Source organism: Dendropsophus ebraccatus, chromosome 14, assembly GCF_027789765.1.
Source record: "Dendropsophus ebraccatus isolate aDenEbr1 chromosome 14, aDenEbr1.pat, whole genome shotgun sequence".
Lineage (NCBI taxonomy): Eukaryota > Metazoa > Chordata > Amphibia > Anura > Hylidae > Dendropsophus > Dendropsophus ebraccatus.
In genome coordinates, this window is record NC_091467.1 from 66,730,045 (window position 1) to 66,755,795 (window position 25,751).

General features: G+C 44.1%; 1 protein-coding gene across 4 annotated transcripts; it reads right to left on the reverse strand.

The window, feature by feature from the left end:
* Window positions 1–8,005: 8,005 nt before the first annotated feature.
* TEKT3 (tektin 3) lies at window positions 8,006–23,980 on the reverse strand. Of its 4 annotated transcripts, none has more exons than XM_069952434.1 (8): window positions 23,961–23,980; window positions 18,236–18,843; window positions 13,957–14,040; window positions 13,466–13,536; window positions 12,688–12,831; window positions 11,726–11,948; window positions 8,862–9,016; window positions 8,006–8,382 (listed from the first exon to the last, which is right to left on the reverse strand). In XM_069952434.1, exons 2-8 carry the CDS (start codon window positions 18,812–18,814, stop codon window positions 8,166–8,168), a joined length of 1,473 nt encoding a protein of 490 aa, XP_069808535.1. In that variant the 5' UTR covers window positions 18,815–18,843; window positions 23,961–23,980; the 3' UTR covers window positions 8,006–8,165. The 4 variants fall into 4 exon arrangements, with proteins under 4 accessions (XP_069808535.1, XP_069808534.1, XP_069808536.1 ...); XM_069952433.1 differs by lacking the exon at window positions 23,961–23,980 and adding an exon at window positions 23,928–23,947; XM_069952435.1 differs by lacking the exon at window positions 23,961–23,980 and adding an exon at window positions 23,141–23,423.
* Window positions 23,981–25,751: the final 1,771 nt, after the last annotated feature.

The window sequence follows — 25,751 nt, forward strand, 5'->3', positions numbered from 1 at the left end:
ACAGGAATATAACTACTATAATACTGCTCCTATATACAGGAATTTAACTACTATAATACTGCTCATATATACAGGAATATAACTACTATAATACTGCTCCTATATACAAGAATATAAATACTATAATACTGCCCCCTATATACAAGAATATAACTACTATAATACTGCTCCTATATACAAGAATATAACTACTATAATACTGCTCCTATATACAGGACTATAACTACTATAATACTGCTCCTATATACAGGACTATAACTACTATAATACTGCTCCTATATACAAGAATATAACTAGTATAATACTGCTCCTATATACAGGAATATAACTACTATAATACTGCTCCTATATACAAGAATATAACTACTATAATACTGCTCCTATATACAGGAATATAACTACTATAATACTGCTCCTATATACAGGAATATAACAACTATAATACTGCCCCCTATATACAAGAATATAACTACTATAATACTGCTCCTATATACAGGAATATAACTACTATAATACTCCTATATACAGGAATATAACTACTATAATACTCCTATATACAGGAATATAACTACTATAATACTGCTCCTATATACAAGAATATAACTACTATAATACTGCTCCTATATACAAGAATATAACTACTATAATACTGCTCCTATATACAGGAATATAACTACTATAATACTGCTCCTATATACAAGAATATAACTACTATAATACTGCTCCTATATACAGGGATATAACTACTATAATAGTTCTGTGATGATCAGTGAATGGTTTCCTACACTTTGTGGGCTCTCCCCCTCCCCCCTGGTAACATAGTAGCGGTATGGCTCCTGTAATAAGGCGGCTTCCTCCCTGCAGTGTGTAGTGCTGGCGTTCGGGCTGTATCCTGCTGCAGGCCCCTCTGTCACCAGTGCAGAATAATAAGATCATTGTGATGGAGTTAGTGACAGAGGCGCGGTGAGGGGCCCCGGCATTATTGGTGGCTGCGGATAGTCGCGTCCTACAGTTCTGTGGATTACGGCTGTGCCGGTCCTTAGAGTTATTAGAGTAAGGGGGGGGCTTGCTGTCAGTGAATAGAAACCTTCCAGAGAACTGTACGATATAGAACAGGTTACTGTCACAGCTGTAGTCAGCGACCGTTGATTATGGAAATTTCCTTCATCTATGGTGAAAGACCTTCTAGAGAACTGGTGATTACTGAGAGCTGAGGTTTTGCTACAATTGCATCCAGTCCAGACAATGCTCTGTAAGCTGTAGACACCAGCATAGATGGGCGCTATAATGAAGGGGTGGGCAGTCGGAGGGTTGGGCGCAGCCATTGTGGTCCCCATGGTGGTGCCCAATAATGCAGATACCTTGTGAGATGGTTCCACCATTAGTCATTGTTATGGGGGGGGTCTGATGGTCACATGGCCTGCTTGTGTGATTCACCTATGCCACATTGATTACACATTGAGCTCATGTGACTCCCGGGATTCCTGCCCAACATAGCTGCAAACTTGTGGTTTTCCACTAGTTAGTGGTTTGTTTTCTTAAAGTGAGATTCTAACACAGCGCTCCTCTTGGTGGGGGGAGGGGGGCATTTAAAGGGCTGGCGTTTTATTTTGTTTTTTTCACCACCCAGCTGGTAATAATTGGGAATCTGTGTCGGGTCAAAAGTTGAACTATTTAGCGGCACTTATTTCCCTCTGTTTGTTTGTTATCGCCTGACACATACAAGAGGGATGCCAAAAGGGGATGAATAGATAGCAGATTTAAAGGGGTACTCCGGCAAACAATCTTTTTATTCCAAATCAATTGGTTTCAGAAAGTAACAAAGATTTGTCATTTACTTCTATTTAAAAATCTCTAGTCTTCCAGTACTTATCAGCTGCTGTACGTCCTGCAGGAAGGGGTGAATTCTTTCCAGAGTGGAGAGCAGGAGAGGTTTTCTAAGGGGATTTGCTGCTGCTCTGGACAGTTCCTGACATGGACAGAGGTGGCAGCAGAGAGCACTGTGTTTTATATTACTATAATAATAACATCTGTCTTACTGTGGAGGAGACATCTTATATATATATATACTACTACTATATCTGTCAGTGCATTATCTGCTAATTATTTATTGCTTTTAAGAATCTATTTCAGATACCGACTCCCAATAGGATTAGTGTAATAGTTTAGTCTTAATGCAACTGGCTGCTGAAATATGATCAAGATCCTGAATTACTGGACTCTTAAAGGGGTTGACAAATACTATTCTGTACTGAGTTACATCCTCCAAGAAATCTTCCAGACCGAAATGACCATCGAAGCCATCAAGGACAAAATGGCGCCTATGAAAGTAGCTTGATGAGCGCACCAGGCGTCCAACTACGGTAAAATATGTATATGTACAAACATTACTTATCCGGTATTATACTCCAGAGCTGTAATCACTATTCTGCTGGTGGGGTCACTGTGTACATAAATTACATTACTGATCCTGAGTTACATCCTGTATAATACTCTAGAGCTGCACTCACTATTCTGCTGGTGGGGTCACTGTATAATATGTACACAGTGACCAAACAGCAGAATAGTGAGTGCAGCTCTGGAGTATAATACAGGATGTAACTCAGGATCAGTACAGGATAAGTAATGTAATGTATGTACACAGTGACCCCACCAGCAGAATAGTGATTACAGCTCTGGAGTATAATACAGGATGTAACTCAGGATCAGTAATGTAATGTATGTACACAGTGACCTCACCAGCAGAATAGTGAGTGCAGCTCTGGAGTATAATACAGGATGTAACTCAGGATCAGTAATGTAATGTATGTACACAGTGACCTCACCAGCAGAATAGTGAGTGCAGCTCTGGAGTATAATACAGGATGTAACTCAGGATCAGTAATGTAATGTATGTACACAGTGACCTCACCAGCAGAATAGTGAGTGCAGCTCTGGAGTATAATACAGGATGTAACTCAGGATCAGTAATGTAATGTATGTACACAGTGACCCCACCAGCAGAATAGTTACAGATCCGTACTGTGTGTTTTCTGGGCGCTGTTGCTATCTGGGGATTGCTGTGCGTGTTCTTCATCCCTTTAGTACCATAGAGAGGAGGAGGCTTAGGCCCGGACTGTCCCGGGGTCGGATCCGTCACACTCACATACTTTCCATTCACCAGAATTAAAGTGTCGGTCCCATAATAGCTGAGACTCCCTATTATTGGCTGCCGGGATCCTGCTCGTAATCTGTGTCCCAAACTGTGTTGTATTTTCCATCAGCTCCGGAGTGACGGCCGGGACGTCTGATGATGTCACTACCAAAAAATATCCCCCCCAAACAAAATAGAAAATAAATAGAAAGTATCACACAATTGGCTTAGATACATCAGCTCATCACACAGCATCACACATAATCAGCTTAGATACATCAGCCTAGGAACAGTATCGCACATGATTGGCTTAGATACATCAGCTTAGCATACAGTATAGCGCATGAACGGCTTAGATACATCAGCTCAGCATACAGTATAGCGCATGATCGGCTTAGATACATCAGCTCAGCATACAGTATCGCACATGATCGTCTTAGATACATGAGCTCATCACACAGCATTACACATGTTAGTCTTGGATACAACAGCTCAGCATACAGTATCACACATGATCACCTTCGATACATCAGCTTATTATATGGCATCACACATTCTGCTTAGATACATCAGCTCAGCATACAGTATTGCACATGATCAGCTTGGATACATCAGCTCATTATACAGCATCGCAGATGATCAGCTTAGATACATCAGCTCAGCATACAGTATTGCACATGATCAGCTTGGATACATCAGCTCATCATACAGCATCGCAGATGATCAGCTTAGATACATCAGCTCAGCATACAGTATTGCACATGATCGGCTTAGATACATCAGCTCATCACACAGCATCACACATGACAGGCTTGTGTATGCTGATTCAGTATTCAGAATAGCACATGATGGGCCTTTGTACATGACTCAGAATACAGTATCACACATGATCAGCTTAGATACAGCCACTCATCACATGACATAACAAATATAAATGTGCTGGTTCATTGTTCAGTATTACACATGATCGACTTAGATACATGACTCAGTAACCAGTATCACACATAAAGAGCTTAGATACCTTGCTCAGCATTTAGTATCACACCATATTTGCTTAGATACACCTGTTCTGCAGACCATATAAGTCATGTTAGTCTTAGAAACACAAGTTTGTTGGTGCGAGGTCCCCGGAGAGCTACAATTGTGCAAGAGAGGTCCCAGCTCCTTGTGTCTGTGTCATCACTGCAGACATTGTGTCTTGGCCGTTGTGTCTTGGCCGTCGTGTCTTGTGTAAATCACAAGGTTCCTCAGCAGTTCTCCCTGGTTCCTCATCATGCGGATCTGTCACTCCTTCCTGCAGTCACTGGGAGCGCCCCCCGCAGGTTACTCTAGGTGAAGAATGGATTAGTGGGGTGAGTGCCCCCTTGGTCGGTGACTATTATAGAACCAGGAGGAAAGTGATCTGCCGGACATACCCTCTATACCCTAGACCACCAGGGATTTAGCCAGTATGAACTTTACCACACTAGACCACCAGGGATTTAGGTTTATTAAGCTTTATCAGTCTACAGCACCAAAGATATAAGGAATAACCACTTTACTTCCAACCTAGACCACCAGGGATTTACATATCTACCCCATTCACTGAACATTCAGCATAAACTCATTCCCTACCCTAGACCACCAGGGATTTTTATATCTACCCCATTCACTGAACATTCAGCATGAACTCATTTCCTACCCTAGACCACCAGGGATTTACATATCTACCCCATTCACTGAACATTCAGCATGAACTCATTCCCTACCCTAGACCACCAGGGATTTACATATCTACCCCATTCACTGAACATTCAGCATGAACTCATTTCCTACCCTAGACCACCAGGGATTTAGCCAGTATGAATGTTACCACACTGGACCACCAGGGATTTAGCCGGTATGAGTTTTACCACCCTAGACAACCAAGGATTTAGTCAGTAAGAGCTTTACCATCTGACAATTTAGAATATAAGGGTTAACCCTGTTACTACCCCAGACCACCAGGGATATACATATTAACCCCATTCACTGAGCATTGAGCATTAACTCATTATACCTGTATAATATCAAGAATGTGGGAATTTAAACTTTCACTACCTTAAAGAACAAGGGATGTTACTGTTTAACCCTTTAGTACATTAGCTCACCAACGATCTCAGCATGAATTCCTTCACTACCCTAGGCCACAAGGGATGTGACTTTTCCGAATCTTAGACCACCAAGCATGTAAACATTATCCTCTCACTACCTTAGACCTACCAAAGAGGAAACTCCTAGAGTACTGAGGATGTGAGTAAAAGTCCTTTCACCACCCTAGACCACCAGGGATATATCTGCTTAACCCTTTATTCCCCTAGACCACCAGGGATATACCCGCTTAACCCTTTAATCACCTAGACCACCAGGGATATACGTGTTTAACCCTTTAATCCCCTAGGCCACCAGGGATATACCCGCTTAACCCTTTAATCCCCTAGGCCACCAGGGATATATGTGTTTAACCTGTTAGTACACTTGCCCACAAAGGATATGGGCATTAGCTTCACTACCCTAAACAACTGGGGATATACCATTTAACGCCTGAGAACACTAAGCATATAGGCATTAACCTCTTCATTACCCTAGACAACCAGGGATCTCTCTGGTTAACCCTTTAATCCCCCTAGACCACCATGATTTGGGCATTAACCTTCTCACTTCCGTTAACCAGCCTATTTTCTTCCCCATTGTTGTCCTCCTTTAGATGTTTTTCTTTCAGACAATAGCTCTGTCAGTCACGGAAGAGAATAAACTATTTTACAGTCTTAATATTCGTCATCCGCGCTGTCGTCTTGCCCATGAAGGCGCCAAGCGGGCATCACCACACGCCAACTTGTTTGTACTGTATCCACTTTTGACTTTATGAGCCACCACCTAACCAGTAAATAGGCATCAGTCATAGGCCGACCCCCCATAGAGTGGCATGCTCGGAGGTCAGGACCCCTCGGCAGACCTGGGAGCGGCCCTTTATGGTGCAGGCCCCCCCCCCCCAGGGGTCATAAAATACTTTAGCTATGCTCCAATAATGAACGGAATGCTTGTTGCTAATAAACATACATACACTATCTGCTTTTCCTATGACTAGAGGTTTTTTGGGGGGGAAATTCTTCTAATTTATTTGATACAAAACTTGCATTGTGCCCGATGGGAGAATTCCCAGAATCCACCATATAATGATAATCTGCAGAGGACCCCAAGGAATCGCCCCGCACACGTTCCAGCTGATGCAACACATTTCCAGTGACTAGATACATGTTGTATAGAGGACATATCGGTCATATCAGCTGAATAACTGTGTCAGAGCTGCGCTCATAAAGCAAGTGTTTAAGTGTACACTCACCCTCACAGCTATATATACAGGATGAAGCTCCAGTGTGCACTCACTATTCTGCTGGTGGGGTCACTGTGTACATACATTACATTACTGATCCACAGTTACATCCTGTATTATACTCCAGAGCTGCACTCACTATTCTGCTGGTGGGGTCACTGTGTACATACATTACATTACTGATCCTGAGTTACATCCTGTATTATACTCCAGAGCTGCACTCGCTATTCTGCTCGTGGGATCATTGTGTACGTACATTATATTAATTATCCTAAACTATAATCAGCACCATTGTTCTGCATGTTTTCTACCTGGTGGTGCAGTGGATAATAGCATTGTACTGCATTTATCATGTACAGTGGCCTATTGGTTAGCACCATAGTTGTTCATTTTTTGTACCTGCTGATCCAGTGGTTAGCACCATTGTCCTACATATATTATACCTGGTGGTCCAGTGGTTAGCACTGTTGCCCTGAGTGTTTTCTGCCTGATGGTCCAGTAGTTAGCCTTTAACCTGCAAATATTACACCTGGTGGTCCAGTGGTTAGCACTTTAACCTGCATATATTACACCTGGTGGTCCAGTGGTTAGCACTTTAACCTGTTATATTATACCTGGTGGTCCAGTGGTTAGCACTTTAACCTGCATATATTATACCTAGTGGTCCAGTGGTTAGCACTTTAACCTGCATATATTATACCTAGTGGTCCAGTGGTTAGCACTTTAACCTGCATATATTATACCTGGTGGTCCAGTGGTTAGCACTTTAACCTGCATATATTACACCTGGTGGTCCAGTGGTTAGCACTTTAACCTGTTATATTATACCTGGTGGTCCAGTGGTTAGCACTTTAACCTGCATATATTACACCTGGTGGTCCAGTGGTTAGCACTTTAACCTGCATATATTATACCTAGTGGTCCAGTGGTTAGCACTTTAACCTGCATATATTATACCTGGTGGTCCAGTGGTTAGCACTTTAACCTGCATATATTACACCTGGTGGTCCAGTGGTTAGCACTTTAACCTGTTATATTATACCTGGTGGTCCAGTGGTTAGCACTTTAACCTGCATATATTACACCTGGTGGTCCAGTGGTTAGCACTTTAACCTGCATATATTATACCTGGTGGTCCAGTGGTTAGCACTTTAACCTGTTATATTATACCTGGTGGTCCAGTGGTTATCACTGTTGCCCTGAGTGTTTTCTACCTGATGGTCCAGTGGTTAGCACTTTAACCTGCATATATTATACCTGGTGATCCAGTGGTTAGCACTTTAACCTGCATATCTTATACCTGGTGGTCCAGTGGTTAGCACTTTAACCTGTTATATTATACCTGGTGGTCCAGTGGTTAGCACCTTTCTCCTATAAATGGATCCCATGTATATGTGGATTTCTTCTGACCCTCCAAAATCCATAGGGCTAATAAGGTGGGTGCAATCTTTTGATACTATCATATAATATGGTATCACTGTATAACCAATAGGAAATCATGACATATCAGAGGCCGGACGTTACTTATAACAATAGACATATTTTATTACCTTTACATTAAGCATATTACAGTCTTGTGTGTAATAAACCGCACACTGTTAATCCAACACACACCCTGTGAGCGACAATGGTCAGAACATGACTCCTCCTTATCATCTAGTGCAGGTGACCTGGATCGGTCTATGTGTAGCCCACCAGTCGGGGGGTGCTGGGGAAGCTCTTCCTCATCCCCATACACTTCTCCTGGTCAATGAACAGGGAGTTGGCCTTGATGGACAGGTCATGCTCCAGATTGGCCTTGGTGTGGATCAGCATCTGTAAGGTGTCCTCGGCTTCTCGGAGACGCTGCTGCAAGACTTGAATGGTGTCATCGATTTCATGGACTTCTTGGACAAGGCTGAGGATTAAGAGAAGACAATGCTGGATGAGAACAAGTAGTATAGGGGGTGCAGAGAGAGTGCAGCTCCGGAGTATAATACAGGATGTAACTTAGGATCAGTAATGTAATGTATGTACACAGTGACCCCACCAGCACAATAGTGAGTGCAGCTCCGAAGTATAATACAGGATGTAACTCAGGATCAAGTAATGTATGTACACAGTGACCCCACCAGCAGAATAGTGAGTGCAGCTCTGAAGTATAATACAGGATGTAACTCAGGATCAGTACAGGATCAGTAATGTAATGTATGTACACAGTGACCCCACCAGCAGAATAGTGAGTGCAGCTCTGGAGTATAATACAGGATGTAACTCAGGATCAGTACAGGATCAGTAATGTAATGTATGTACGCAGTGACCCCACCAGCAGAATAGTAAATGCAGCTCTGGAGTATAATACCGGATAAGTAATGTTTGTACATATACATATTTTACCGTAGTTGGACGATATCTCGGCACAGTTCCACATTGGGGCGCCTGGTGCGCTCATCAAGACGCGTCTGAGCTACTTTCATGGGCGCCATTTTGTCCTTGATGGCCTTTTTGATGGCTTCGATGGTCATTTCGGTCTGGAAGATTTCTTGGAGAGTCTGCAAAAAAGTTATTGTGAAAGTTTGTGATAAGAGAACCACTAAAATCCGATCCAGCCAATCCAACTCCTGTAACTATGCACAGATGTATACAGGAGGGGTCGGGTTATCTTGGCTTGGACAATCACATTATTATATGAATTCCATTTTCCTTTGATTCCTCTCCGTATTTCATCCTCTGCCATGAAAACATAATCTTGGAGATTAGTTCAGTTTAGTTATGTCTGATCCAAGAAAAGCTGGGTGCCATTTAATAGGCCCATCAGGGATGAGGAACCTTTGGCCCTCTAGCTGTTGCAAAACTACAATTCCCATCATGCCTGGACAGCCAAAGCTTTAGTTTTGGCTGTCCAGGCATGATGGGAATTGTAGTCTTGCAACAGCTGGAGGGCCAAGGTTCCCCATCCCTGTCTTACCCCTTAAAGGGTTTCTCATCCAGCTTTCCAAGATTCCTGACCTGCCAATGTGCCTTTCAGGATTATAGGAAAGTTGAATCCCAGTCCCTGTATCAGCTATAATGATGGTGGTATGGTCACTCAGCTATTTTACGGCTATGTCGGAGGTTATAATAAGCTCGGGATGACATGTGCTCCCGCAGTGCGGAGAGGCGTGTAACGCTATTAGCATGGCCCTGGTGTAATCCTGGGAGCCTGAAGTGTTGAGAAACCCTTGGAATGGCTCTTGGCACGCACACAAATTCCGTCCAAAGGTTCTGAGAATGTAATTCTTCTTGGCTCTTTGGCCATGGGCTGGGCCTCTAATACCTCAGCCCTTATGAATGTCAAGAGCAAAGAAAAAGCTGAGGCCGCTGTACACACACAGCGTCAGGGCTGGACTTGGGTGGAAAAAAAAATAAAATGTGGCTTTATCATATATATATAGGAAATAATACCGCTATACAGTGACTATATATGCACTATATAAAGACTTATATTACCAGAAGCCAAATAATACCACCATACCATGAGCACATAGTGACTGGATATTACTCCTACTGATTAATAATAATCACCATACAGAGATCACACAGTGACTATATAGTGATGTGAGTGATTACAGTGCAGTTACATCCAGTGAATATAGGGGGTATCTTCTTAAAATTCTTCAGTTTTGCTGTCTTCTCCATCTGGCCTGGGTCACTGTGCAGACTTCTTCCAGATATGACGTGTCTGCAGAGTTTGATGACCACACATCTTTGGCTCCTCACTTTTATCCACCTATGCAAAGTCTCTAACCTTCTGCTGCCATTGTATGCCTGCTGCCTCCCCCCATTCTGTTCTGCTGCTGCCCCCCACTGTATGCCTGCTGCTGCCCCCCCCCCCACTGTATGCCTGCTGCTGCCCCCCCCCACTGTATGCCTGCTGCTGCCCCCCCCCCACTGTATGCCTGCTGCTGCCCCCCCCCACTGTATGCCTGCTGCTGCCCCCCCCACTGTATGCCTGCTGCTGCCCCCCCACTGTATGCCTGCTGCTGCCCCCCCCCCAGTGTATGCCTGCTGCTGCCCCCATTCTATCACTGCTGCTACCCCCACTCTATCACTGCTGCTGCCCCCTATTCTGTGCCTGCTGCTTACCCCCACCATTCTATGCCTGCTGCTGCCCCCCATTCTATCACTACTGCTGCCCCCTTTTGTGCCTGGTACTGCCCCCATTCTATTACTGCTGCTGCCCCCCACCATTCTATGCCTGCTGCTGCCCCCATTCTATCACTGCTGCTACCCCCACTCTATCACTGCTGCTGCCCCCTATTCTGTGCCTGCTGCTTACCCCCACCATTCTATGCCTGCTGCTGCCCCCCATTCTATCACTACTGCTGCCCCCTTTTGTGCCTGGTACTGCCCCCATTCTATCACTGCTGCTGGCCCCCACCATTCTATGCCTCCTGCCCCACACTCTATTCCTGCTGCTGCCCCCCATTCTATCACTGCTGCTGCCCCCCATTCTATCACTACTGCTGCCCCCTTTTGTGCCTGTTGCTGCCCCCATTCTATTACTACTGCTGCCCCCTTTTGTGCCTGGTGCTACCCCCATTCTATCACTGCTGCTTTCCCCCATTCTATTCCTAGTGCTGCCACCATTCTATGCCTGCTGCTACCCCCCCTATTCTATTCCTGCTACCCCCCCTATTCTATGCCTGGTGCTGCCCCCGTTTTATCTCCCTCCCCCCACCATTCTATATGATAAAACTAATATAATACTCACTTTATCTGGGAAGTCAGCGGCCAGCGCAGGTAATGCCATGCAGCCATGTCTCATTTGTGTGGTGCTGGCATTATGTAGACCACAAAAAGCAGCCTGTGGTCTATGTGAGCAAGGATGGTAAGGAAGGGAGCCTACTGCTCTCTGCTCTGCTATAGGCTTCAGTCATATGTGCGTCCTAAGGGTGTGGATACAGTTGAGAGTGGAGCTTCCCAGGAAGACTCTCAGGGCAATGTCTAACACAGAGCACCTTCTAGTCGAAAACCATAGAAGACCAGTCTACGGGGGTTGTATAAAAATAAAATTAGGTGGACCTGATGGAACATATCAGCTGCTCCACCACAGCGTTTACCTTGGTGCTCCGGAACCCAAATGCTAAATCGACAGCACCCATTCGCCAGGAGCCATTTATAATACTGCTGTTTTCTTATGTTACACGGGGCTTATGGGTGTGACTATTACCTCCATGTCCTGTATAGCTACACCACAATTCTATAGCTTTAGATGATACCTTAGCTAGGTGGCTTTGGAGTTTGTTCTTGGCATCGGCGGTGTCGGAGATCCTGTTGGTGAAGGCGACGTTCACTTGGTTGAACTGGTTCCACATCTCATTGGAGGTGGCATTGAGCAGACTCTCTACATCTTCCCTGAGCTTGGCAGACGCCACTCGTTCACTTTGACATCTCAGGATGTTGTCATCGCTGAACTTGGCCCAGGTTTCAGGAACCGAGATGCTGGAGGACACAAAGGGGATGTTAGCCGTCTGGGACAACCAATAATATGGACCAGAAACTAGCAGGCAACTTGGCGACAACATAACCGTTTCTGACCAATGGGCATCTATTCACATCAATGGAGGTGTTTGTCACTTTCACCAATTTACACATCAGTTCTATATTATAGAATTTAGGACTGCAGGTTTCCCTTTGGAAAACAATGGTAGTTTAGCTTCAACCCTCATTGTGGTTTCAAACAACTTATCTCCATGTCAATGCTTATGTGATTCCTAGCAAAACCGAAAAACAGAAAAACAGCTCTAGAGTCTTGGCTACTGGATATCTCATTTCTCTGCAATCTGCTGTTCACTGCCTATTGTTAGGTTAAATCTGTCTCTAGTAACAGACACAGCAAGACGGAACACAGGAAGTGGGGCAAGGCTTAGAATGTGCTCTATGCTGGAGAGGAGAGAGAGAGCAAGCTAAGCATTTGTCCTCCAGAGGATCTACACTTCCATGAATTTCCTACGCCAGTAAAACAACTACATCTTTTCCTATGGTAGAATCGCTCTCCTAGTCATACACCCTCCCCGTGCACATGTTTCCTATGATTATCCAGATTGGGAAATCTCCACTTAGTTGGTGGATTATTCTTAGTAACTGTGCGGTAGGTATGCCCCAATATAATCAATGGCTATAACCCGTTAAGCCATTGACCATGACCCACGCCCACATGCAGAACACCAGAGTAACATACGTAGCGTCTATGCGCTCCACTCCTCTGTAGTAACCAATGCCGTCTGAGGTATTCCGGAGGTTGTGGCATTTGTCGTCGATGCGATATGCCGCCTGTTTGTCGCCGATGTCCCTTTCCAGCTCGTGCTGCGCTGCCCGGTTAGAACTGGAGACAAAAATGACAAATATTAGAGACTCTCCTAACTTCCACTGTTCAATTCCCAATGCAATGCTACACTGACGTTTAGGTCTGATCACCATGGTGGCCATACACTTTCATTAGCTGTTGACCAAACATTAATTTATCCAATAGCTACCTTCTCTGATCTCTCCATACACATGAACATTGATGTTCTCAATGTAGAGAGGTGGGTTATGCTGCTGCCAGACATCTCTGGCGGCGGCTTATTTCTCTGAGAACAAAACGTTAAAATCCAACATGCCTGATCCTTCTCTTCCCCTGACATCATCTGTCAGGAGGCCTTCATACACTTTGGACAACTGAGCGGTCCTGCCACAGAGGCATGTTGACTATGTTGTATATGGTCATTTATAGGGCATTAATGGGAATATCCCTTTAAGGCCATCATAGAGATGAGTAGTTGAGTCCTGACAACTCATGCTCTTGGTCAATTGGATTCGGGCTTGGTCTAATCTGACACAGACTGGTTGCTAGGGACTTGATGTGTAGCAACCATCCTAGTCAGATGTCAGACTTATCTGTTAAGGTGACTTGGTCCCGTGTTGACAATAGGGAAAGGGTATAGTCAACATGCAAAGCAAACATAAAGACGTCTTACGCCAACTGTGCTGCCGTCTTCTCTAGATGTCTTCTCATTCGCTCCTGGCAGGACTTGATGGAATCAACTTCCTACACAAAGGACATAAGACGTATTATCACAGAAGGATGTCAGCAGGTGGATATACAGGAGAGCGAGTCAACTGTACCACCAGCGATCAGGTTTCTACCTAGATAAGCTGACAGAATATACACCTCCAAGTTTGGTGGACACTACCACATCATCACTACCACGCCAAGACTCGTCAACTTTGGTCTTGGTGCCACGTATACATTAAACATACTTAGAACAGCTGAGATGTTTCAGACTCGATTATCACTATCGACTTGGGCCACACAATGTTGGCACGTCCAAACCAAGGGTTTTAAAGAACAACTCTTCCTTGGCTTTACAATGGAGTAGCGCCCTACTGATGTTGAGCGCAATATTTTAGATCAACCTACAAAACGTATGGAATCTTCTCTGGATAACGTCAGCGAGGGTGGTCTTACCTGCAGAAGCTGCTTCTCCACATCATCATGTACAAGGTCTATGGACATCCTCTTCTCCCGGTGATACAGGCATTCCTGTGCAACCTGCCACCAAGAACAAGACAAGTATACTGTAAAAGAACCGTTCGCCATCCTAATTTTTAGGGTTAGAGATCCTAGAGATGTCTTACATGCTGCAAACCTGAAACATACATAGGATATGTGATCACTTTAGAGCAGGATGGGGCCCTTTAATAGGATACCAAAAACATCATGGCCCCTAAAGGGACCTGAAAACTGTCTTTACAGGGTTGTTAAGCCTAATATAATATAATCACGGCATGGAGAAAAAGGAAAAAGTGAATGACTCCGATCAGAGACGATGTTACCTGTGAGTCACTGGATGTAACTGCACTGTAATCTCTTATAGTGTCTGTATGGTATGTGGTGGTACTGATTGTCATGGTGTGGCGGTATTATTTAGCCCTTATATATGGTATAGTTGGTAATATATTTCTGTGCATAGGTTGCTTTGTTTAGTAGCAGTATGAAGATTATATTTATATTTCATCTCTTTATTGTTTATGTAGGGTTTAACCCCTTTTTGTACTTGCACAGCAGCAGCACTTGTCGCTTTTATTGAGATTCACCCTGTTGGCCAAATTACCTAGAGACGGTCCTGATTGTACACAGTATCACATGCAGCGCTCAGCAATCTGTGTCAGCCATTCATAGCTGCCCGTCTGTGACAGCACAACGCAACCTCATCTCCGCTGGCTGGCTACATGTTACACTATACACAGTAATAATTCCTCCGGCTCATACTGTTACACTGTTTGTAGCAACCACTGTCTGCGCTGACACATCCTTTGTTAGCCGGCCGGCCCGGGGTGTGTTACACAGCAGCCTGGATACAAAGTTTACACACAGCAGCGGCCCGGGGAGGCGTAATGAGAAGGGTCTGGTTAATGCTATAATGTACGCCTGAATGGGCTGCAGAAATGGTGATGTCACAGGGAATGCAGTGAGGTCACAGAGCGAGTACAGAGAGATTATACAATATATACACTAAGTTAGTGCGTGATTGGATGGTGATGTCACAGTGACAGAGTAAGGGCGGTAAGATCCATAACTGGATGATGATGTCACAGGGCAAGTGAAATAAGGTCAAACACTCTGTATCTGGATGATGATGTCACAAGGTAAGTGCAGAGAGGGTCACACTTTCTTTTGATAGATCGAGATGTTACAAAGTAAGGGCCCTATTACGCGGGATGATTATCGTGCAAAAATTTGTTATATCTTTCGAAGTTAAGGGCTAAACTTTAGGTGTGTATCGATCAATGAGAAGTTGTATGTTGTTGATCGCATCTTTTGAGCTGACCATAAAATCATTGTTAATTGTGTCGTACACATCGTTCCTTTGTTAGCTGGAATCGGACGGAGTATACAACTAGCGACTATCGTTCCGTGTGTTATGTTGAACTATTTCAGGTCATTCCCAAAAGCTCTCGTTTGCCATCGTTCACTGTTAATCGTCAAAAATAATGCTGTGTTTACACGAAACGATAATTGGCCCGATCGTACGATTAACGATGTCGGAGTAACGATTTTTTTATCACAACGGTCAGCGTTTAGACGGTTCGATATATCGTACGGAAATTTGCCCTGCGATCGTTTTGCGATCGCTTAAGCCTATCTCGCACATTGGTTAAATCGGCGAACGACTGTTTACACGGAACAATCTGCGAATTTTTGCGAACAACGATTTTGGAACATGTTGTAAGATCAAAATAAACGATTTCTCGTTCGTCGTTTGATCGTTCGCAGCGTTTACACGTACGATTATTGTTCAAACTCAATCGTTATTGTGCGAATTCGCATGATAATCGTTTCGTGTAGCATAAAAAAAAATCATTTTGTCTAATAGGACCTTAAGGGCCCTATCATACGGGGCGATTATCGTGGGAATTATCATTATATCGTTTGAATTCAAACAATAATCGTTTCGTGTAAATGCAGGCAGCGATCAAACGACCAACGAGAAGTTGTTCATTGTTCCTTTGGTGCTGAACAATTCCTTGCTTGTCGCTTGATCATTCGCTGTGTTTACATGAGCCGATTATCGCTCAAATGCGATCGTTATTGCGAAAATTCGAACGATAATCGTTCCGTCTAAACGCACCATTACTATCGTAACTAACGACTATTGTTCTGTGTAATATGGTGAACGATTTCAGGTTAACGATAAATGATCTCATTTGCGATCGTTTATTGTTAAAAATCGCTTTGTCTAATAGGGACCTAAGGGCAGTGAGATCTCACTCTCAATCAGTCTGTAAGTGGATTATGATGTCACTGAATGAGTGGTATAAGGTCAAATAGGTGATCCTGTAACTGGATGATGCCACAAGGTAAGTGCCGAGGGGGGCACACTGTCTATGTATCAGGCTAGTCCTGTGATAGATGGTGATGTCACATAGTAAGAGCAGTGAGATCACACACTCTATGTAGCAACTGGCCGGTAACTGGATGATGTCACTGGGTGGGAGGAAAATCTGTAGCCCATGTCTGTGATTGGATGGTGATGTCACACAGTACGTTCAGTGAGGTCATACTGTCTATGTAGTCAGTCTGTGATTGGATGATGATGTCACAAAGAACGTTTAGCGAGGTCATACTGTCTATGTAGTCAGTCTGTGATTGGATGGTGATGTCACACAAAACGTTCAGTGAGGTCATACTGTCTATGTAGTCAGTCTGTGATTGGATGGTGATGTCACACAGTACGTTCAGTGAGGTCATACTGTCTATGTAGTCAGTCTGTGATTGGATGGTGATGTCACACAGTACGTTCAGTGAGGTCATACTGTCTATGAAGTCAGTCTGTGATTGGATGGTGATGTCACACAGTACGTTCAGTGAGGTCATACTGTCTATGTAGTCATTCTGTGATTGGTCGCTCAGTATTTGTAGAAGGTTGGTAAATAAAACTGATAGAATAAAAAATACCCCCCAATTTTTTCCACCTTCTATTCCGTTACTTGTTTCTTAAAAGGCCCCGAAGCTATAAATCACTACCGAGGAACCAGTCTATGACCTGCTAGACAAGTCTTCTGTGAGGACCTCATGAGTCGATCAGCGGATCATTGAGTCTACTTTGTATTGCCTGTTCCTCCGGTAACAAGTCGGGGATTAGTGTTGTGTCAACAATTTTATCTCGATGGTTTATTTATCTTGGTTTTCTAGAAGGACTAATAAGATCCGTCTAATCTCAGGTGGAGGATCGTGTTTGGGGATGGATTAGATGACACCGTCCTAAAAGAGTCACAGACACAATAATCTATAAACTGTATACAAAGTCAACCTTGGACACTTTAGACACCACTTGGTCGTCCTCATCAATCAGATGATCAGACGATGATTTCTTTACTCTACGAGGTGAAAAGTTTAGAACTTGGAAACATTTTAGAAGGTTCTTATTAAGTCCAATCACTTAGCATGGAGAACAAACCTTTTACCACCTCAGAGTTTGCTGGCTAAGTCGTATTGGCTATAAGCATGATTATTCGAGAGGTTCCATACCATGAAGACAACCTGTACAACCTCAGAACAAAGAGTCCCCTGGCACAGACCAATTCCTGACCTGGTACTAAGTGGAACTTGCTATATGATGATTGTATTGTATGAGTATTCGAGAGGTTCCATGGTCAAGATGGTTGTATTGTATGAGTATTCGAGAGGTTCCATACTACCAATTTCAGAGTCAACTAGAACAACCCGAGAACAAAGAGTCCCCTTCGGCTTGTTCCCTGACCCAGTCCCATTGCTGACTTGGTGCTATGTAAAACTGCTATATGATGGTTGAGAACAAAAAAGGGCACAGCTTCTACCTTATAGGTATCTCTTATCAATAGAACATCCTATAGATATGCTATCATACTGGGATGGTAAACCTTCTTTAATTTCGGTTAAAGTGGAAAAATTAGGGGGTGCCAAACACCTCTGATGCTACTCACCCCACAATATCATCTAAAGGACTATTTGTTCCTTCAAGAAAGAGACCCAATAGAGTGTGACAGTCCTCAAAAAAACTGCTCGAATATCATGATGGAGGATCTTCTCCACCATGGTTTGTGGTTGAGAAGGTTTCATCTTACAATAAAGTAGTAAAACAGAAGATTGACTTTATTTGATGGTCCAGTCTTTCCTTCTTTTCGAACTGCTCATTACTGGTATCAAATCACTATAAAAAATCAGCACATTTGGACCATCTTATTATATCAAAGTTTGGTGTTACCTGTAGAGGACCTTCTGTCTCAGCTAGTGCCCTTTCCAGCCGCCTCTTGACCTCGGAGAGCGCGTTGGTTTCTCCAATCATTTGGTCGATCTCGTGATTGATCTCGGATCTCCAGAAAGCAATATCATTGACTCGTTCCCCCAAGTCTTTGCTGGTGTCGGTCTGGATTTTTCTAGTCTTCTGGTCTTTTTCTTGGATGAGACGGCTGGTGTCAATACGTAACCTCTCGGCGCTACGTCTGGAAGACTCAGAATCCCTATAATTGTGTTGGTTGGATTTGTGCCAGTCGTCGGGGGTGTACCTGGTAAAAAGAGCTGTTCTGTTGGCAGGGAAAGTAAGAATCTGTGCCGGGTTAAGGCCAGGGGCGCTCTTGGAGAGGGGGGCTAGTGTTGGTGTGGCAGATGCCACCTTGTAGTATGTGCTTGGTCTCCAGGGCAGAGTCAAGCTATGGCTTAGAGTGTAGTGTGGAAACCGGTTCTTGTAGCTTGATGCCATGGTAGATATGGCTGGAAGGAAATTGGTTGCTGTGGGTCTGGGTCGAGCATAGGTCGACGTCAGTGTAGTGCCAAGAAGTTCCATGGTGGCAGGTGGACAATGGATATTGGTGTCTACGAAAAAAACACAAAAACTTTACTAGATGGTGACCCATCATTTCACATCGAGCATACGGTTGGCATCCACAATGCTGATGTCGATGCCACATGAAATATAAGATTGGCATCCACAATGTTGGGGAACCCATGATTTCACCAGGAACGTCAATGTAACGTGGAATATAAGGTTGGCATCCACAATGGTGGGGAACCCAACATTTTACCAGGGACAATGATGCCCCATAGAACATAAGGTTGGCATCCACAATGCCAACCGGAGATACCAAAGCTGTGTTCTGATTGGTTTCTATGGCTGCCGGTCCATATACATGACACCCAATGTTCTCCAGGCTGCACTAGATCCTACAGTAAGCGATAGCTGCTATTACCCGCTCAATAATTGTCAGCAATCCGGCGACAATAGCGGATCACGTTTCAGCTCTGCGTCCCTGCAGATTCATCGGCCACCCACGGGGATCAATGTTCTACCAAGAGCTCCCAGCCAGGAGCTCAGATACATCACTGCTTTCATCTCCTGTAAACATTTCTGTCTGGGTTGTAGTGTAATAGAAGATATCCCGTTACATAATACACGGCGTGGGCCCTCATTATCCGGAATGACCCAGGTGGCCACTTGACTGTCAGGTTATGCTGAGACTTGTAGCTCAACAGAAGCCCCAGCAGCATAGGTTACTATGGAGTCATATCCTCTGAGAATTAGGAGGGGTCTACATATAGTATGGAATGGAATAAAACAAGATAGATAGATAGATAGATAGATAGATAGATAGATAGATAGATAGAGCAAGCAACCACAGCTTGCAGAGTGCTGTGGTTGCTTGCTCTTTGTATTTATCTGCACTTTGGTCACATAAGTGCTCACGGCCTGGCACCAACACCTTTTTCAATAGAACAGAGCTGCATTTACTATCGTTTTTGCATAGATAGATATTAGATATATGATAGATAGTAGACAGATAGATAGATAGATAGGAGATAGATAGATAGATAGATAGATAGATAGATAGATAGATACAGCAAGAGACTGCAGCACACCGGAGTAAAGGTGAATAGTGTTTATTCCATCATCAAGGTACATACAACGTTTCGATTCAATCCAGAATCATTATCAAGCATGATAGATAGATAGGAGATAGATAGATAGATAGATAGATAGATAGATAGATAGGAGATAGATAGATAGGAGATAGATAGATAGATAGATAGGAGATAGATAGATAGATAGATAGATAGGAGATAGATAGGAGATAGATAGATAGGAGATAGATAGATAGATAGATAGATAGGAGATAGATAGATAGATAGATAGATAGATAGATAGGAGATAGATAGGAGATAGATAGGAGATAGATAGATAGATAGATAGATAGATAGGAGATAGATATAGATAGATAGATAGATAGATAGATAGATAGATAGATAGATAGATAGGAGATAGATAGATAGATAGATAGGAGATAGATAGATAGATAGATAGATAGATAGGAGATAGATAGATAGATAGATAGATAGATAGGAGATAGATAGGAGATAGATAGATAGATAGATAGATAGGAGATAGATAGATAGGAGATAGATAGATAGATAGGAGATAGATAGATAGATAATAGATAGATAGGAGATAGATAGATAGATAGATAGGAGATAGATAGATAGATAGATAGATAGATAGATAGATAGATAGATAGGAGATAGATAGATAGATAAATACATAGATAGGAGATAGATAGGAGATAGATAGATAGGAGATAGATAGATAGATAGGAGATAGATAGATAGATAGATAGATAGATAGGAGATAGATAGATAGATAGATAGATAGATAGATAGATAGATAGATAGGAGATAGATAGGAGATAGATAGATAGATAGATAGATAGGAGACAGATAGATAGATAGGAGATAGATAGATAGGAGATAGATAGGAGATAGATAGAGAGATAGATAGATAGATGGATAAATAGATAGATAGATGGATAAATAGATAGATAGATAGGAGATAGATAGATAGATAGATGGATAAATAGATAGATAGATTGATAGAAGATAGATAGATGATAGATAGATAGATCTATTGCTAAAATCTGAAGCGATTTCCTGCGTCAGACCCCATAGATATTAGTGGGGGACATTCTACCTCACGCTGCATCAGACCCCATAGATATGAGTGGGGGGGGGCGATCTACCTCACGCTGCATCGGACCCCATAGATATGAGTGGGGGACGCTCTACCTCACGCTGCATCGGACCCCATAGATATGAGTGGGGGACGCTCTACCTCACGCTGCATCGGACCCCATAGATATTAGTGGGGGACGCTCTACCTCACGCTGCATCGGACCCCATAGATATGAGTGGGGGACGCTCTACCTCACGCTGCATTGGACCCCATAGATATGAGTGGGGGGGCGCTCTACCTCACGCTGCATTGGACCCCATAGATATGAGTGGGGGGCGCTCTTCCTCACGCTGCATCAGAACCCATAGATATTAGTGGGGGACGCTCTACCTCACGCTGCGTTGCAGATTTTTCGGCGTGGAGGCAGAAGTAACATCACGCTCCTCCACATAAATTCAATGGACGCTTCCAAAATCCATATAAAATCTACACTGCGGATTCTGTACGGATTTTAGTCATGTGACTGAGTCTGTGTATCACATGATGGCGGCGCGACAAAATAATTTTCTACAATGTGGATCTACAACATAGCAAGAACATGGCAGAAGTGCTGCTATTATTGTATATCTGCTGCTCTAGAACTACAAGTCCAAGCATTCCCTGCCGCCCTCAGTCTATGGGGACATGCTGGGAGTTGTAGTGTCCCAGCAGTGACAGGCTGTACAGAGGCTGGAGATGATGGCAGGCAGCCGGCACTCACCTGCAGGAAGGTGACAGTCAGTGGCTGCTCCTCCCGCTGACACCAGGTCTAAGCATCCCTGCCCGGCCGGCTGCTCCTGACACATTGCCTGCGTGACGGACGTGCCAGGCAGCCACTCAGCGGCCGAGAAAGGCGGCCGGGGCGGGATCAGGGTGACAGACAACCAATAGCAGGAGAAAGGCGGGGCGAGGGAGCTGTTACCATGGACGCACAGTACCTAGTAACCAGAGTTAGCGATCATAGAGAGAAGCTGCTGGGGGGAAGATGAGGCAAGACCGGGCAGGAAGAGAGGGGCCACAGCCCGGGGCCCGTATACAGGACCTCCCAGCAGCAAGGGGGCGCTACCCAGACGGTCCTGCCGTGTGTGTATACTGGGTATATATGTGGCTGTATGTGTGACTGCATGTGTATATATGTGCCTGAATGTGTGACTGCATGTGTGTATATGTACCTGTATGTGTGACTGCATGTGTGTATATGTGCCTGGAAGTGTCTGGGTGTATATATAGTGTGTGTATATGTGCCTGTATGTGTGACTGCATGTGTGTATATGTGCCTGTATGTGTGACTGCATGTGTGTATATGTGCCTGGATGTGTCTGGGTGTATATACAGTGTGTGTATATGTGCCTGGATGTGTGTGTGCTTGTGTGTGTAAATATGTGTCTTTATGTATGTGTGTGTAATGTGTGTGTGTATGTATATATATATATATATATATATATATATATATATATATGTGTGTGTGTGTGTGTGTGTGTGTGTGTAATGTGTATATATATATATATATATATATATATATATATATATATATGTATATATATGTGTGTGTGTGTATATATATATATATATATATATATATATATATATATATGTATATATATGTGTGTGTGTGTAATATGTGTACATATATATGCGTGGGTGTAATATATATATATATGTGTGTAATATGTGTATATATACTATATATATATATGTGTGTGTGTGTTTGTGTAACATGTATATATATATATATATATATATATATATATATATGTTTGTGTGTGTGTGTAATATGTGTGTGTTTGTGCGCTTTTAAAGTGACACTCCTAACTCTATGACATATATTAAGACCGACCCTGTGCCCAACACAACAAATGTGTGCCAGCTTCCAGCCAGTATAGATTTCAATCATGGTTTTCTCCAGCGAGCAGGCGTAAACCCTAATAGGTGAGGTGCAGGAGGAGGTCATGCCTCCTCCCCGCCTTCCCTAGCCCTGTATGCTTGCGGGGGATATGGCAGGCATACTTCAGGGAGAAGGGGCAAATCTGCGTCTTCTCCCTGGCATTCGCCTCGGACATAGTGATAATTCCCCCCCCCCCCCATGTGCAGTTCTCCATCCACACCCTTAAATGCTGCACATCTGATATATACCTGTATAACACTTGTATGTGTCTTTTTTCGACTCTAAAATCGATTCACTTCATCAGTGGACAGTGTCACCTCGGCGGGGGATTCACTTCATCAGTGGACAGTGTCACCTCGGCGGGGCATTCACTTCATCAGTAGACAGTGTCACCTAGGCGGGGGATTCACTTCATCAGTGGACAGTGTCACCTAGGCGGGGGATTCACTTCATCAGTGGACAGTGTCACCTAGGCGGGGGATTCACTTCATCAGTGGACAGTGTCACCTAGGCGGGGCTTCATGGCAGTTGGGCCCTTTCCTCAGCCAGTAGATCGGGCCCAACTGCCATGAAGTCCCGACTAGGTGACACTGTAAATCGATTAAATGAAGTCAGAGTAAGGGGGGGGTTAGTATCACTTTAACTGTATGTATGTGTATGTATATATGTGTTCCTGTATGTGCCAGAATGGGTATATATGTGCCTGTATGTGTGTGTTTGTATGTATGTATATATGTGTTAGTCGCAGAGGGGTTACAGAACAGTGCAGGCCGGTGGCGCTTACAAACCAGGATAAAGCGGCCCCTATAACATGTGTACCACCAGGGGCTCCTATACCACGTGTATCACCACAGCCAGGGGCCCGTATACCATATGTATCATTACAGCCAGGAGCCCCTACACCATGTGAATCACCACAGCTAGGGGCCCCAACATCATATGTATCAGCACAGTCAGGGTCCCCCATACCATGTATATCACCAAAGCCAGGTGCCCCCATACCATGTGTATCACCACAGCCAGGCGCCCCCATACCATGTATATCACCACAGCCAGGTGCCCCCATACCATGTGTATCACCACAGCCAGGTGCCCCCATACCATCTGTATAACCACAGCCAGGTGCCCCCATACCATGTGTATCACCACAACCAGGTGCCCCCATACCATCTGTATAACCACAGCCAGGCGCCCCCATACCATGTATATCACCACAGGCAGGTGCCCCCATACCATGTGCACCACCACAGACGGGCCACTACATCATATGTATCACCACAGCCAGGGGCCCCCATACCATGTATATCACCACAGCCAGGTGCCCCCATACCATGTGCACCACCACAGCCAGGGGGCCCCCATACCATGTATGTCACCACAGCCAGGGGCCCCCATACCATATGTATCACCACAGCCAGGTGCCCCCATACCATGTATGTCACCACAGCCAGGGGCCCCCATACCATGTGTATCACCACAGCCAGGCCCCCCCATACCATGTGTATCACCACAGCCAGGGGGCCCCCATACCATGTGTATCATCACAGCCAGCGGCCCCCATACCATGTGTATCACCACAGCCAGGGGGCCCCCATACCATGTGTATCATCACAGCCAGCGGCCCCCATACCATGCATGGAAGAAAACCCCTGCCAGACATTTCAGTTCCCTCCAGACTCCAGCCATACACATAACCTGCATAGTCTATCTGGTCTGTTCGGTCATCTCTCAGCTAAATAAAAAGAAGCTTATTTCTGCGTGCAAAGCTCAGGCCGAGCCCTGGACATCTGCCAGGGACATGCTGTAGATTTGATGTAGGTGTGCGCAAGATCCACAGCAGATTTACATAACGATTACTAATAATCTTCGGCATTTCTGCAAGAAATACGCGACTGATGGCTTCTTTCTGCTGCAAATCTTTCATTCATTCATATCCACAGGATTGGGGATAACAAGCCTATCAGCGGTGGTCACACTGCCGGCACCTTCACGAATCATGAGAACAGAATTATCTTCAGAATGAATGGTGCTCACCCTGTGTGTATGACCAGAGCTCCATACATACTCTGTAGAGCTGCCAAAAATTTCCAAAGTAAGTCTTCTGCATTGTTTGACAGCCCCATATGAAGTTTTGGTGGTACAATCTATTCCAGGACAGTTATGTTCCCATTCTCGGGATTGGTGGGGGTCCCCAACAGAATGGAGACCCCTGTAAGGCTTTTGAACTATGTTTTGGTGACAGAGACACGTCAATTATGGTCAATCATGGTATTGCATAATGTTCTGCTTGTCCTCATATCAACCACACTTATGGTCCTTTTACACGGAACGATTGATCGTTCGTTTTTGCACGATAACGATCGAATTCGAACGATACTCGTACGTGTAAACATAGCGAACGATCAAACGATGAGCAAAAAAATCGTTCATTTTGATCTTTCAACATGTTCTCAAATCATCGTTGATCGTTTGCAAAAAATTCGCAGATCGTTCAGTGTAAACAGTCTTTCAACGATTTCACCTATGTGTGAGATAGGCTTAAACGATCGCATAGCGAATTTTCCGTACGATGTATCGTTCCGTCTAAACGCTGATCGTTATAAAAAAAAGCATTGTTCATTCAAAATCGTTAATCGTGCGATCGGGCGAATTATCGCTCCGTGTGAAAGTACCATTAGACTATGTTTGGCCTTGTGGAGTCTACAGGCCTGTCAGAAACATGTCAGGCTATATGTTGTTATCCCTTTTTTGGCAGGTTGACAGGGAGCCCAATGTGAGGATCAAAAACATGATAAACTACCATAAAAGTCTCAGTAGTTCTGACAGATTTGACAGAAAAAATACCAAAATATGGAGCCC

Excerpts from the sequence above, each read along its gene's own strand:
- TEKT3 (XM_069952432.1), bottom strand. The coding sequence starts at position 21,813 with ATGTGTCAGGAGCAGCCGGCCGGGCAGGGATGCTTAGACCTGGTGTCA. Across the intron at positions 11,949-12,687 it reads GTGGAGCGCATAGACGCTAC|CATCTCGGTTCCTGAAACCT; the intron begins GTATGTTACTCT and ends TGTGTCCTCCAG. Across the intron at positions 8,383-8,861 it reads CGAGATATCGTCCAACTACG|CCTTGTCCAAGAAGTCCATG; the intron begins GTAAAATATGTA and ends CTTAATCCTCAG.